The sequence below is a fragment of the Ochotona princeps genome, chromosome 17 (genome assembly GCF_030435755.1).
Source record: "Ochotona princeps isolate mOchPri1 chromosome 17, mOchPri1.hap1, whole genome shotgun sequence".
Taxonomy (NCBI): Eukaryota; Metazoa; Chordata; class Mammalia; order Lagomorpha; family Ochotonidae; genus Ochotona; species Ochotona princeps.
Window position 1 is genome coordinate 27,278,695 of NC_080848.1, and position 12,308 is coordinate 27,291,002.

Below are 12,308 nucleotides of genomic sequence, written 5' to 3' on the forward strand. Positions count from 1 at the left end.
GTGGCCTAGTGGCTGAAGTCCTCTCCTTGAACACACCAGGATCCCGTATGGTTGCCAGTTCTAATCCCGGCAGCCCCTATGGCCTGGGAAAGCAGTTGAGGATGGCCCAAAGCCCTGGTACCCTGCACCCACATGGGAGCTCTGGGCTCCTGGCTTCAGATTGGCGCAGCTGGGCCGTTGCAGCCGCTTGGGGAGTGAATCAACAGACGGAAGATCTTCCTCTCTGTCTCTTCTCTCTGTATGTCTGACTTTGCAATAAAAATAAATCTTAGGGCCCGGCGGCCTGGCCTAGTGGCTAAAGTCCTCACCTTCAACCCGCCGGGATCCCATATGGGCGCCGGTTCTAATCCTGGCAGCTCCACTTCCTGTCCAGCTCCCTGCTTGTGGCCTGGGAAAGCAGTCGAGGACAGCCCAATGCATTGGGAACCTGCACCCTTGTGGGAGACCCGGAGGAGGTTCCAGGTTCCCGGCATCGGATCGGCGCGCACCAGCTCGTTGCGGCTCACTTGGGGAGTGAATCATCGGATGGAAGATCTTCCTCTCTGTCTCTCCTCTCTGTATATCCAGCTTTCCAACAATAATAAAATCTTAAAAAATAATAATAATAAATAAATAAATCTTAAAAAAAAAAAAAAAAAGAGGTCTTCCATCTATTGGTATACTCCTCAAACACCTACATCATCAGGACTGGGCCAGACTGAAGCCAGTAACCTTGGACTCAGTCTGCATCTCCCATGTGGGTGACAGGGAGCTAAGTACTTCAGCCATTGCCCGCTGCCTCCTCAGATGCACACATAGGCAGGAAGCAAAATTGAAAACTGAGCTGGGACTCGAACTCAGGGACTCCAAAAAAGGGCTGCATGTGTCTCAGTTGATGGCTTAATATACTGGGCCACCACAATGGCCCCACCATTGTCTTATTACGAAAATCCTAGTTCATATACTTAAGTCGATCACTGATTTATCCAATTTTGACAAGTTATCACTGTATTCACCACTGTTTCTTTAGCAACTTTTCTTATTTTCTGCTCTCAGGCCATATTGTCAGATAGGAATGAAAATCTATAGTCAAGGAAGAATAAATACATTATTATTCAATGCAATATATGTGCATTGGATAATTGTTGTTATTAAAGTTTGGAGTAACATAGGAGCTTATTTATTTATGTATTTGGAGGACACTTATTGGGCCTGGCGCAATAGCGTAATGGTTATGGTCCTCGCCTTGAATGTGCCAGGATCCCATATGAGTGCCGGTTCTAATCCCGACAGCTCCACTTCCCATCCAGCTCCCTGCTTGTGGCCTGGGAAAGCAGTCGAGGACGGCCCAAAGCCTTGGTACCCTGCACCCGCGTGGGAGACCTGGAGCAAGTTCCTGGCTCCTGGCTTTGGATCGACTGCCAAAACCAGAATCCTGGAACTCCATCCTTTTGTTCCATGTGGGAGCCGATGGCCCAAGCCCTCGGGTCACCTGCTGCTGCTTTCACAGGTGTGTTCCAGCAGGCTGCCTCAGGAAGTGGAGCACCTGAAATTCAAACAGCACTCTTGTGGGATGTTGATATCACAGGCAGCTTATTGGCTTTCAGTGCTTCCCCCATGAAATGAAATTTTTACATTTATTCCTTGGAAAAGTCTTATTAATAACCCAAGCTGGTGGGGGGCATAGTGTTGAGGCACAGGTGGGTTCAACTGCCATGTGCATTGACAGCATCCTGTGTCAGAATGTCAGTTTGAGTAGTCAGTCTGCTTTTGATCCAGCTCCCTGATTTTTTTTTTAAAGATTTATTTATTTTTATTACAAAGTCAGATATACAGAAAGGAGAGACAGAGAGGAAGATCTTCCATCCGATGATTCACTCCCCAAGTGACCACAAAGGCCGGCGCTGCGCCAAGCCGAAGCCAAGAGCCAGGAACTTCCTCCCAAGCAGGTGCAGGGTCCCAAGGCTTTCGGCCGTCCTCCACTGCTTTCCCAGGCCACAAGCAGGGAGCTGGATGGGAAGTGGAGCTTCCGGGAATAGAACCACCACCCATATGGAATTCCGGTGCGTTAAGGTGAGGACTTTAGCCGCTAGGCCATGCCGCCGGGCCCGATACATATGTTTTTTAATCTTTATTTTGAAAGTAGAGAGTCATAGAGATCTTCCCCTGTATTCATTCTTTCTTTGCATAGCCACATTAGCTATCCAGAAACTAGGAGCCTGGAAGGTCATTTGAGTCTCCTACATGGGTACAAGAACTCAAGCCCTTGAGCCATCCTCTGCTGCTTTCCCAGGTCTATTAGCAGGGAGCTGGAACAGAAGTGGAGCTCCCAGGACTCCACACAGGAACTCATCTGGTGCAGGTGTTATAAGCGGTAGTTTATTTATTTATTTAGTTTTTAAAGATTTATTTATTTTTTACTGGAAAGACAGATATACAGTGAGAAGGAGAGACAAAGAGGAAGAGCTGAGGCAATCCAAAGCCAGGAGCTTCTTCTGGTGCTAAGGCTTTGGGCCATCCTGTAATGCGTTCCCAGGCCACAAGCAGGGAGGGATGTAAACTGATACACGTATGGGATCCTGGGCATGCATGGTGAACATTTAGCCACTAGGCTTTCGCACTAGGCCCAATAGATTTATCTTCAAAGAAAAGATTGTACCATGTAAGCTTATCTTTTAATGTCATTTCCACACTGTTTATTTTTTTTTTTTTTTTTTTTTTTTTTTTTTTTTTTTATATATAATCCATTTTATTGTATTGTTGTTGACAATCTTTACATAGTTAACTATAGTTGAAGGAAAATCAAGAAAGAGAAAGGAAAAAAAAAAAAAAAAAAAAAAAAAAAAAAAAGGTTCAGGGGGATAGGGAGGTGGGCAACGCTATTATGTCCATATTGTTTCCATCATGTATCTGAGGTAAAAGGGGGTATTGAGGGAGAAGCCCCACCCGGTTTCCCGCCCACCCCAAGTCCCATATGTGGGGCATGCTCTGAGATATGTGCTCAAGTGGAGTTAATAGTTCTCCAGTTATGAGTCACTGCCAGTTTCGCTCGATGAGGTGGTCCACTGATTGATATGGTCCATCATGAAGTCTCCATTTGTCCCATATTTCGCTGCCAACATGTAGCTGAGATGAATGATTGTCCTATTCTGTCTTCTGTCTTTTCTTGGTTAGAATTCTGAGTCCAGCAGTTCAAGTGGGGAGATCTCCAAAGATACTTTGATGTATTCCCAGACCAGATTCTTGTATGTTCTAGCAAGCACAGGGCCCGGCACAGTCCATCACCCTGATCTGCTGGTGGTTGCAATTGCTGTGTTGGTTCTGTTTTCAGTCCCGAGTTGCACTGGAACCAATGGGTGTTGCAGTCCAGTCTGGTTCGGCCCTTACATCAACCAGTGGGAGCTGCAGCCTAGTCGGGGCGACCCACAATAACCCCCACCAAGCCTGCCCCCTACCCTGGTTTGCCAATTTGTGTAGCAGAAGACCAGTCTGTCCCCCATCCCATTTGGCTCTGGTACTTGTCAATGGGTATTAAAGCTTAGTTCTATCTAATCGACTCAACCATCCAGCCCTCACAGATGTTGTTGAGTGCCTCTGTCTAGCCATCCCAGCCCCCGTCCTAGTTTTCATGCCCTCCCACGGGAATAGTGACCCAAGAAGGGGGAACCCACTTTTTCCCTCCCAGGTCTCTCTGTCCCGGTTTATGCACTCTTTAGGTGGTCCTGTGATTTGACTCGACAGAATTAGTCCCCAGTGCCAGCTTCTGCCAGCTGATGCTGTGGCCCTGATCTTGTCCACATGCAGCGCACAGGTGTTGTAGCCTTGCTTAGTCGTGTCTGTCTCTATCCCAGCCAACACTCTCCAGTGGGAGTGGTTGTCCAGCGAGGGGACCAGCCCCTTAACCCCCCCGCCAGCTCTGCCCCTCCCTTCCTGGATCTCACGTGTGCTGGATGGGTGTTGCATTCATATCCAGTACAGGCAACCACGCCCTGGCGTTCCAGAATGTGTACTGGTTTTGTCGCAACCAAACCCGGCCCATTCCACACTCTGTTCTGGTGATCGGATTTGCCAGAGGATGACATGAACTGATTCAGCCTGGCCTGCTCCTGACCCATGCTGAATGCATGCCAGTGGGAAACTTTCCATGGCCTATTCTGGGCTGTTTCCAATCATGCTTCTCGCGCTTACCTGCAGGGACTGTGTCCTGCCAGAGGAGTTGCCCAGGCTCCTCCATCAGAACCCCTCCCAATGCCAGATTTTGCGCTTGCCAGGGGGTTCTTGAGCCAACCCTACTCAGTTCACCTCCTGTCCTAGCAGGAACAGTGGCTTTTCCTGGCTGGCTTTCACCCCATTCTGACTCTTGTTGTTGGATGTTTCAGCCCAGCCATGGCTCGTCCATACCCACATACAGCTCACACATGGCTCAGAAGGGGATTGAGACCCAGCCTAGTCAGTCCCACATCTACCCTGTTTCTCCATAACACCAGATGGTGCTGGGATCTGAACCGGCCTGGTGCATCCAACCCCAGCCCACACTAGTGCCTCGGGTGACTGCAACTGTTTCCTAGATAGAACGCAGCCCCCATTCCAGCACATACACCCCTTGGTGGGAACCTCATCCCAGCTGTGGCTTCCCAGATTGGGACCGTTCCTAGCTGTAAATCACGCACCTGCACGTGGTTGCTCCGAGGACCATTAGGTGCCAGCCTGCTACACAAGCCGGAGCTTATCTTTTACTTGATAGGTGTTCAAAGCTCAGCATTATTAAGGGATTGGAAGTTCTTCAAAGGAAGAGTTACTGGCATTGGGAATCTTTAGGATTGACTCAGATCCCAGAAACAGTGGGGTCACTCTAGAGCTATCTCAGCAGCGATTCAGATGTCCAATACCCCAGAGCTCCCCGGCCGGACGGCCAGCAGGCTCAGCCTGGCGCCAAATGACGCACTAGCCGCCCGGGCCCAGCCCGCCATGAGCCATGGGCACATGGCGGACTGGGTTCGGGATCCGAGCTAGACGTCCTCTCCCGCAGCCCTCGGCTCGCCTCTGGCAGCCGGAAGTTAAATCCTGCAGGCCCGAGGTTGCGCCCCTCCCCAATCCCGTTCACCCACCACCCAATGAGGGTGTTGGGTGGGTCCCGGACATGCCCAGTCACGGAGGCCTCCCCCCTCGGCGTACTCACCCCAGAAGGAAGCAGGCCGCACCCAGGCATGTCCGGGCCCAGCCCGCCATGAGCCATGGGCACATGGCGGACTGGGTTCGGGATCCGAGCTAGACGTCCTCTCCCGCAGCCCTCGGCTCGCCTCTGGCAGCCGGAAGTTAAATCCTGCAGGCCCGAGGTTGCGCCCCTCCCCAATCCCGTTCACCCACCACCCAATGAGGGTGTTGGGTGGGTCCCGGACATGCCCAGTCACGGAGGCCTCCCCCCTCGGCGTACTCACCCCAGAAGGAAGCAGGCCGCACCCAGGCATGTCCGGGCCCAGCCCGCCATGAGCCATGGGCACATGGCGGACTGGGTTCGGGATCCGAGCTAGACGTCCTCTCCCGCAGCCCTCGGCTCGCCTCTGGCAGCCGGAAGTTAAATCCTGCAGGCCCGAGGTTGCGCCCCTCCCCAATCCCGTTCACCCACCACCCAATGAGGGTGTTGGGTGGGTCCCGGACATGCCCAGTCACGGAGGCCTCCCCCCTCGGCGTACTCACCCCAGAAGGAAGCAGGCCGCACCCAGGCATGTCCGGGCCCAGCCCGCCATGAGCCATGGGCACATGGCGGACTGGGTTCGGGATCCGAGCTAGACGTCCTCTCCCGCAGCCCTCGGCTCGCCTCTGGCAGCCGGAAGTTAAATCCTGCAGGCCCGAGGTTGCGCCCCTCCCCAATCCCGTTCACCCACCACCCAATGAGGGTGTTGGGTGGGTCCCGGACATGCCCAGTCACGGAGGCCTCCCCCCTCGGCGTACTCACCCCAGAAGGAAGCAGGCCGCACCCAGGCATGTCCGGGCCCAGCCCGCCATGAGCCATGGGCACATGGCGGACTGGGTTCGGGATCCGAGCTAGACGTCCTCTCCCGCAGCCCTCGGCTCGCCTCTCCACACTGTTTATTTTTAAGATTTATTTATTTGCTTGAATGGCAGAGTTAGGGGGAAAGAGAGAGAAGTATTATAACTATTGATGGATTCCCCAAATTACTGCAATGCCAGGAGTCCCATTCTGCCCCCTCTCCCATGCAGGTCTCCGCGCATGGCTGTGGAGTGGGGGACCAAGCATTTGGGCCATTGTCCTCTGCCTGCCTAGGCACACTAACAGGATCAATAATGCCCAGTGTGCTAATGAGATGTTGACACCTGCTAGCTGGGTTTAGATTGCTATGACATATGACCCATCATAATTTGTTTTCTTTTTCCTTTAAGATTTATTTCCTAAATGGCCACAATGGCCAGAGCTGAGCCAATCTGAACCCAGGAGCCAGGAGCTTATCCTGGGTCTCAAACGTGGGTGTAGGATCTCAAGGCTTTGAGCCATCCTCTACTGCTTTCCTCGGCCACAAGCACCAAGTTGGAAGGAAAGTGGAGCAACTGGGACACAAACTAGCACTGATAGGGGATCCCAGCACATGCAAGGCAAGGACTTAGCCACTAGGCTACCACTCTAGGCCCAAATATATGCATTTTTTAAATATGGAATGCCTCATGAATTTGTGTGTCATCTTTGTGCTTATCTCTGTATTGTTTCAATTTTAATATATGTAGTACTGAAGCGAACACAATAAATTTTTGAAATAACTTCATATATGCACATACACTTCTTTTTTTTTCTCCTTAGATTTATTTATTTTTGTTGGAAAAAAAAGATTTACAGAGAAAAGAAAAAACAGAAAGATCTTTTGTCCACTGGTTCACTCCCCAAGTGACCGGAGCTCTCGGTGTTGACCCAGAGCTGAGCCGATCTGAAGCCAGGAATCAAAAGCTTCTTCTAGGTCTCCCACATGGGTGCAGGGTCCCAAGGCTTTGGGCTGTCCTCTACTGCTTTCCCAGGTCACAAGTGGGGAGCTTGAATGGAAGTGGAGCTGCCTGGAGATGAACCAGTGCCCATATGGTATCCTGGTGTTTGCAAGGTGAGGATTTAGCCACTAAGCCATTGTGCCAGGCCCACTAATGCATTTCTTGAAGTTGTACTTTGTTTCAGGAAATTAAAGAAATCTTACTCATCCTCGTCTGAGGAAGTGTACGTATATTTTATGAGAACAAGTCCGTAGTGGCGTGATCAGAGACAGGATAAAAGTGCGTCTTACTTCTGTTTTCTTTTTTTTTTTTTTTAAGGATTTTATTTATTTTATTTCAAAGTCAGATATACAGAGAGGAGAAGAAACAGAGAGGAAGATCTTCCGTCCGATGATTCACTCCCCAACTGAGCCGCAACGGCCGGTACGCGCCAATCCGATGCCGGGAACCAGGAACCTCTTCTGGGTCTCCCACATGGGTGCAGTGTCCCAATGCATTGGGCTGTCCTCGACTGCTTTCCCAGGCCACAAGCAGGGAGCTGAATGGGAAGTGGAGCTGCCAGGATTAGAACCGGCACCCATATGGGATCCCGGGGCTTTCAAGGCGAGGACTTTAGCCGCTAGGCCATGCTGCTAGGCCCCTTCTGTTTTCTTTATTGTCATTGTAAGAAAGGCAGAGAGACAGGAGCAAACGCAGAGCTTCCATCCCAATGCCTGCAACAGCCGGGCCTGTGCCAGCCTGAAACAAAGAGCTGAGAACTCCATCTGCATCTCCATGAGGGTGGCAGGGACCCAAGTACTTGACAGCACCACCACCTCCCTGTGTGCACATGCCTTAGGAGCTGGAATAGCAAGTGGAGCCCAGATTTGAAACCAGACACACTGAAATGGAATACAGGCTTCTTAGCCACTGTGCCAAATACCCACCCATTTCTACTTGTGAGAAGTTCTTGTAGGTATTTGGATATAATTTTTTAAAATAGTAGGCCCAGTATGATACCTCAATGGCTAAATCCTCACCTTGCATGTGCTGGGATCCCATTTGGGTGTCGATTCATTTCCTAGCTGTTGCACTTCCCATTCAGTTCCCTGCTTGTGGCCTGGGAAAGCAGTCAAGGATGGCCCAAAACCTTGGGAGCTGCACCCATGTGGGAGACCTGGAGGAGGCTCCTGGCTCCCGGCTTCGGATCAGCTCAGCTCCAGCTGTTACAACCACTTGTGGAGTGAATCAGTGGATGGAAGATTCTCTTTCTCTCTGTAAATCTGACTTTCTAGTAAAAATAAATAAATCTTAAAAAATAATTGTTTCTGAGACAGTAAGTTTTTTTGTGATGACTAAGAAAAAACAAATGCCTTTAATAACATGAGAAATTAAATAATAGTGCAGGTGTTAGTTTTGAAACAATATATTTGAAAGACAGAGAGAAAGAGGTCTCTTCCATGTCCCGGTTCACTCCACACATGGCCACGATGGCCAGGGTTGAGCCAGGTGGAAGCCAGTAGTTTCTTTCATGTCTCCCACTTGGGCATAGGGGCCTAAGCGCCTGGACCATCTTTTTTTTTTTTTTTTTTTAAAGATTTATTCATTTTATCACAGCCAGATATACACAGAGGAGGAGAGACAGAGAGGAAGATCTTCCGTCCGATGATTCACTCCCCAAGTGAGCTGCAATGGGCCGGTGCGTGCCGATCAGAAGCCGGGACCTGGGACCTCTTTCAGGTCTCCCACGCGGGTGCAGTGTCCCAGTGCATTGGGCCGTCCTCAACTGCTTTCCCAGGCCACAAGCAGGGAGCTGGATGGGAAGTGGAGCTGCCGGGATTAGAACCGGCGCCCATATGGGGTCCCGGGGCTTTCAAGGTGAGGACTTTAGCTGCTAGGCCAGGCCACCGGACCCTGGACCATCTTTCAATGGTTTCCCAGATGTATTAGCAGGGAGTTTGGTTGGAAGTGGAATAACAGAGTTGTACTGGCACCCATGTGGGTTTCAGGCATCACAGACAGTGGCTTAACTTGCTATACCATAATGCTGGCACAGCGTGTCACTTTTTCATATTTTCTTTCTACTCTTAACGTTAGTGTTACCTGGAAATTTAAATTAGTGTCATCTGTTACCGTTAGACCATATCAAATCTCTAAAATGGGATTTTTTTTTTTCTGATTGTGATTTCAGAAGTTGGGATATCTAAAGAGGAAGCCTTAGAAACTCTGCAGATTTTAAGAAGAGAATGTCTCACAAATAAACCAAGATATGCTGGTACATCTGAGTCAGGCAAGAAGTGTACAGCGCTGGAACTTCTTGAGCAGGAGCATACCCAGAGCTTCATAATTACCTTCTGTTCAGCAGTAGATAATATTCTTGGGGGTGGAATACCCTTAATGAAAACAACGGAAATTTGTGGTGCACCAGGTGTTGGAAAAACACAGTTATGGTAAAATAAAATGTTCCCCTCTTAAAATTTTTTGTATTAATACAAAGAGCAGATTTCATGGGTACAGTTCTAAAATGATAACCATTACTTCCCTCCCTCACCCTCTTAAGGGGGGCTCAGTAGCATTCTATGTGATAGTTGCTCTGTGGATTTCCTATCAGAAGACCAAAAAAGGCATGTGTGTGCTCTGATGGTGTGTGTGTATCAAGCAAAAATCAGCTTACTATTTATTACCTCAGAACCCCATCTTGATAAATTCATACTATTTTTTTAATACTTTGTGAATATGGTCTTTGAGATAAATGTTCAATCTTTTACTTTATTCACTTTTTAGAGTATAGTTGAGTCAGTTATTTAAATCAATATATTAGAATGGATTAGAGGCCTAAAAAGCTATTAAAGGGCCCATAGTTATGGTTTTATAGGCACACTGTCACCCTAATCCAAGCATCAGTTGATTTACATATGAATATATCTGGATCCATGGAGAACTAACAATCTGTTGCCTTGGAGAATATAAAAATATTTTCGTTCATTTATTTTAGTGATACTAACTAGTCATTATCTGAGGCTTGATGATCCTGATAAAGGTCTGGCCATTGGGCTTCTTCCTCTTTAACAGCATGCAGTTGGCAGTGGACGTGCAGATACCAGAATGTTTTGGAGGAGTGGCAGGTGAAGCAATTTTTATTGATACAGAGGGAAGTTTTATGGTTGAAAGAGTGGTAGAACTTGCTACTGCCTGCATTCAACATCTTCATTTAATAGCAGGAACACAAATGGAAGAAGGTAAGTTAGCAGAAATGAATATTTTTTTTCTGGATAATAAAGCAAAATTATTTTTATCTGTGCTGATCTCAGACCTCAGCAAGCCATTGGAACGTGAGCATGATGACTTGAGTGTATTAATGATAACTTCTCATACCTCTGTAACAAAATGAGAACGGCTCTAGCCTGATCTTACCTTTTTTTCCCCTACTTCTATAGTCCTTCCCTTTTTTTAAAATATGTATTTTAAATTATGTTTTGGAAAGTCATGTGTACAGAAAGGAGGAGGCGAGACAGAGAGGAAGATCTGTCCACTGGTTCACTCCTAAAGCGGCCACAATAGCCAGAAATAAACAGATCGAAAACCAGGAGCCAGGAGCTTGCTTCCAGGTCTCCCATGCTGGTGCAGGGTCCCAAGGCTTTGGGCAGTCCTCGACTGCTTTCCCAGGCCACAAGCAGGGAGCTGGAAGGGAAGTGGAGCAGCTGGGACATGAACAGGACCCACATGGGATTCCAGTGCGTTAAAGACTAGGACTTTAGCCACTAGGCTGCGACACTGGGCCCAAAAAAAGTTTGTTTTTTTTTTTTTTTGAAAGTCAGAATTACAAAGACATAAAGAAGGATCTTCTGTCTGCTGGTTCACTGCCCAAGTAGCCACGATGGCTGGAGCTGAGCCAGTCAGGAGCCAGGAGCTTCTTATGGGTCTCCCATGTGGGTGCTGGTTCCCAGGGCTTTGGGACATTCTTCACTGCTTTCCCAGGCCATTAACAGATAGCTGGATCAGAACTGGAGCCCATATGCTTGTGCTTGCAGGTAGAGGAGTAGCCTGTTGAGCAATTGTACTGGCCCTGATTGGATGTTTTAACTGTTAAGCTAAAAACATTTGTCACAATGGAGTGTCCACTGGCCTACCCAGCAGCAACATGCCCAAGTTTTACTGTGACTACTGTGACACATATCTCACCTATGGCTATCTGTGAGAAAGACTGCAGTGGTAGGAAACAAAAAGAGAATGTGAAAAACTCTGTCAGTAATGGATGGAAGAGTAGGCTCAGAGCCTGTAGGACAAAACAGTGGCTATGTTTCAGCAGGAAAGGTACCTCCTACTCCATTCTCTGCTCCTCCTCCTCCTGTAGGGGCAGTGATACTCCCACCCCCGAGTCTGCCGGGTCCTCCTTGCCCTGGCGTGATGCGAACACCCCGTATGAGGAGGCCCTTCCATGACGCCAGTGATGGGTGCTCATTGCCCTGGGTGAGGCCAGGGAGTCCTGCTCCTGGAATGAGACCACCTGTGGGAGGCCATATGCCAAGGATGCCGGGGCCCGGTGATGAGACCTCCTTGCTACCCCGTGATGGAGCCCACTCACCCAGGAGTGACTTGACCTGACAGATAAGGAGGGCGGGGAGGCCTCCTGGCAGTTCTGTGTTGCTTGTTCTGCTTCACCAGGAGATCATGGGGCTGCGATTCTGGGTGTTTTCTAACAGCATGGCAAAGATGATTTAGTCCCATTTCCTATTAAGAAAGTAGTTTTGGAGGGCAGAGGTGGGGTTTTAAAAAGTGGAGTTTCATTTGTATTGTAAAATGTGGAAACAAAATTGTCAGCTGTTTTAGTAAAAAAAAAAAAAGAAAACTTGTCATTTGACTTTAAAATGTAATTATGGGCCCATGTTGCAGTGCGTAGGATTAGGGCACTGCTGGGCACTCTGTATCCTGTTGTAGTGTCAGTTGGAGTCTCCGCAACTACATGCTTCTGACTCACGTTTCTACTAACGTGCCCAGGAAGGGAGCTGATGATGGCCCCATGCCACTGTGTGTGAAGCCCGGATAGAGTTCCTGGCTTTTGGCTTTAGCCCAAACCAGTCCTTGCTGTAGGGCTGTTTGGGAAGTGGACCAGTGAATAGAAACACATGTCCTCACCCACACTCTCTAACTTTTCCCCCTCTGAAGTTCTTTCAAATAAATATATAAATCTTTAATTAAAGGAACTATGTATATGTGTGTACAAATAATGTACTTTTGAGGAAATAGGTGAACATAAGAAGTCAAGAATTAGGAAATCATGGTCTATAATGCTTTTGCTATGCTTTTTCTTTCTTTTTTTTTTTTAAAGATTTATTTATTTTATTACAAAGTCCGAT

General features: G+C 48.5%; 1 protein-coding gene and 2 pseudogenes across 1 annotated transcript in view; 2 read left to right on the forward strand and 1 right to left on the reverse strand.

Moving 5' to 3' along the window:
- RAD51C (RAD51 paralog C) overlaps positions 1–12,308 on the forward strand; it is a 41,402-nt gene that overhangs the window by 1,342 nt on the left and 27,752 nt on the right. The window contains exons 2-3 of the mRNA XM_058676086.1: positions 9,143–9,401; positions 10,024–10,190. Of these exons, the coding sequence (XP_058532069.1) occupies positions 9,143–9,401; positions 10,024–10,190 (426 nt within the window). The remainder of the gene's footprint in view (positions 1–9,142; positions 9,402–10,023; positions 10,191–12,308) is intronic.
- Positions 6,643–6,735, reverse strand: LOC118759705 (U6 spliceosomal RNA; annotated as a pseudogene).
- Positions 10,797–11,563, forward strand: LOC131482387 (U1 small nuclear ribonucleoprotein C-like; annotated as a pseudogene).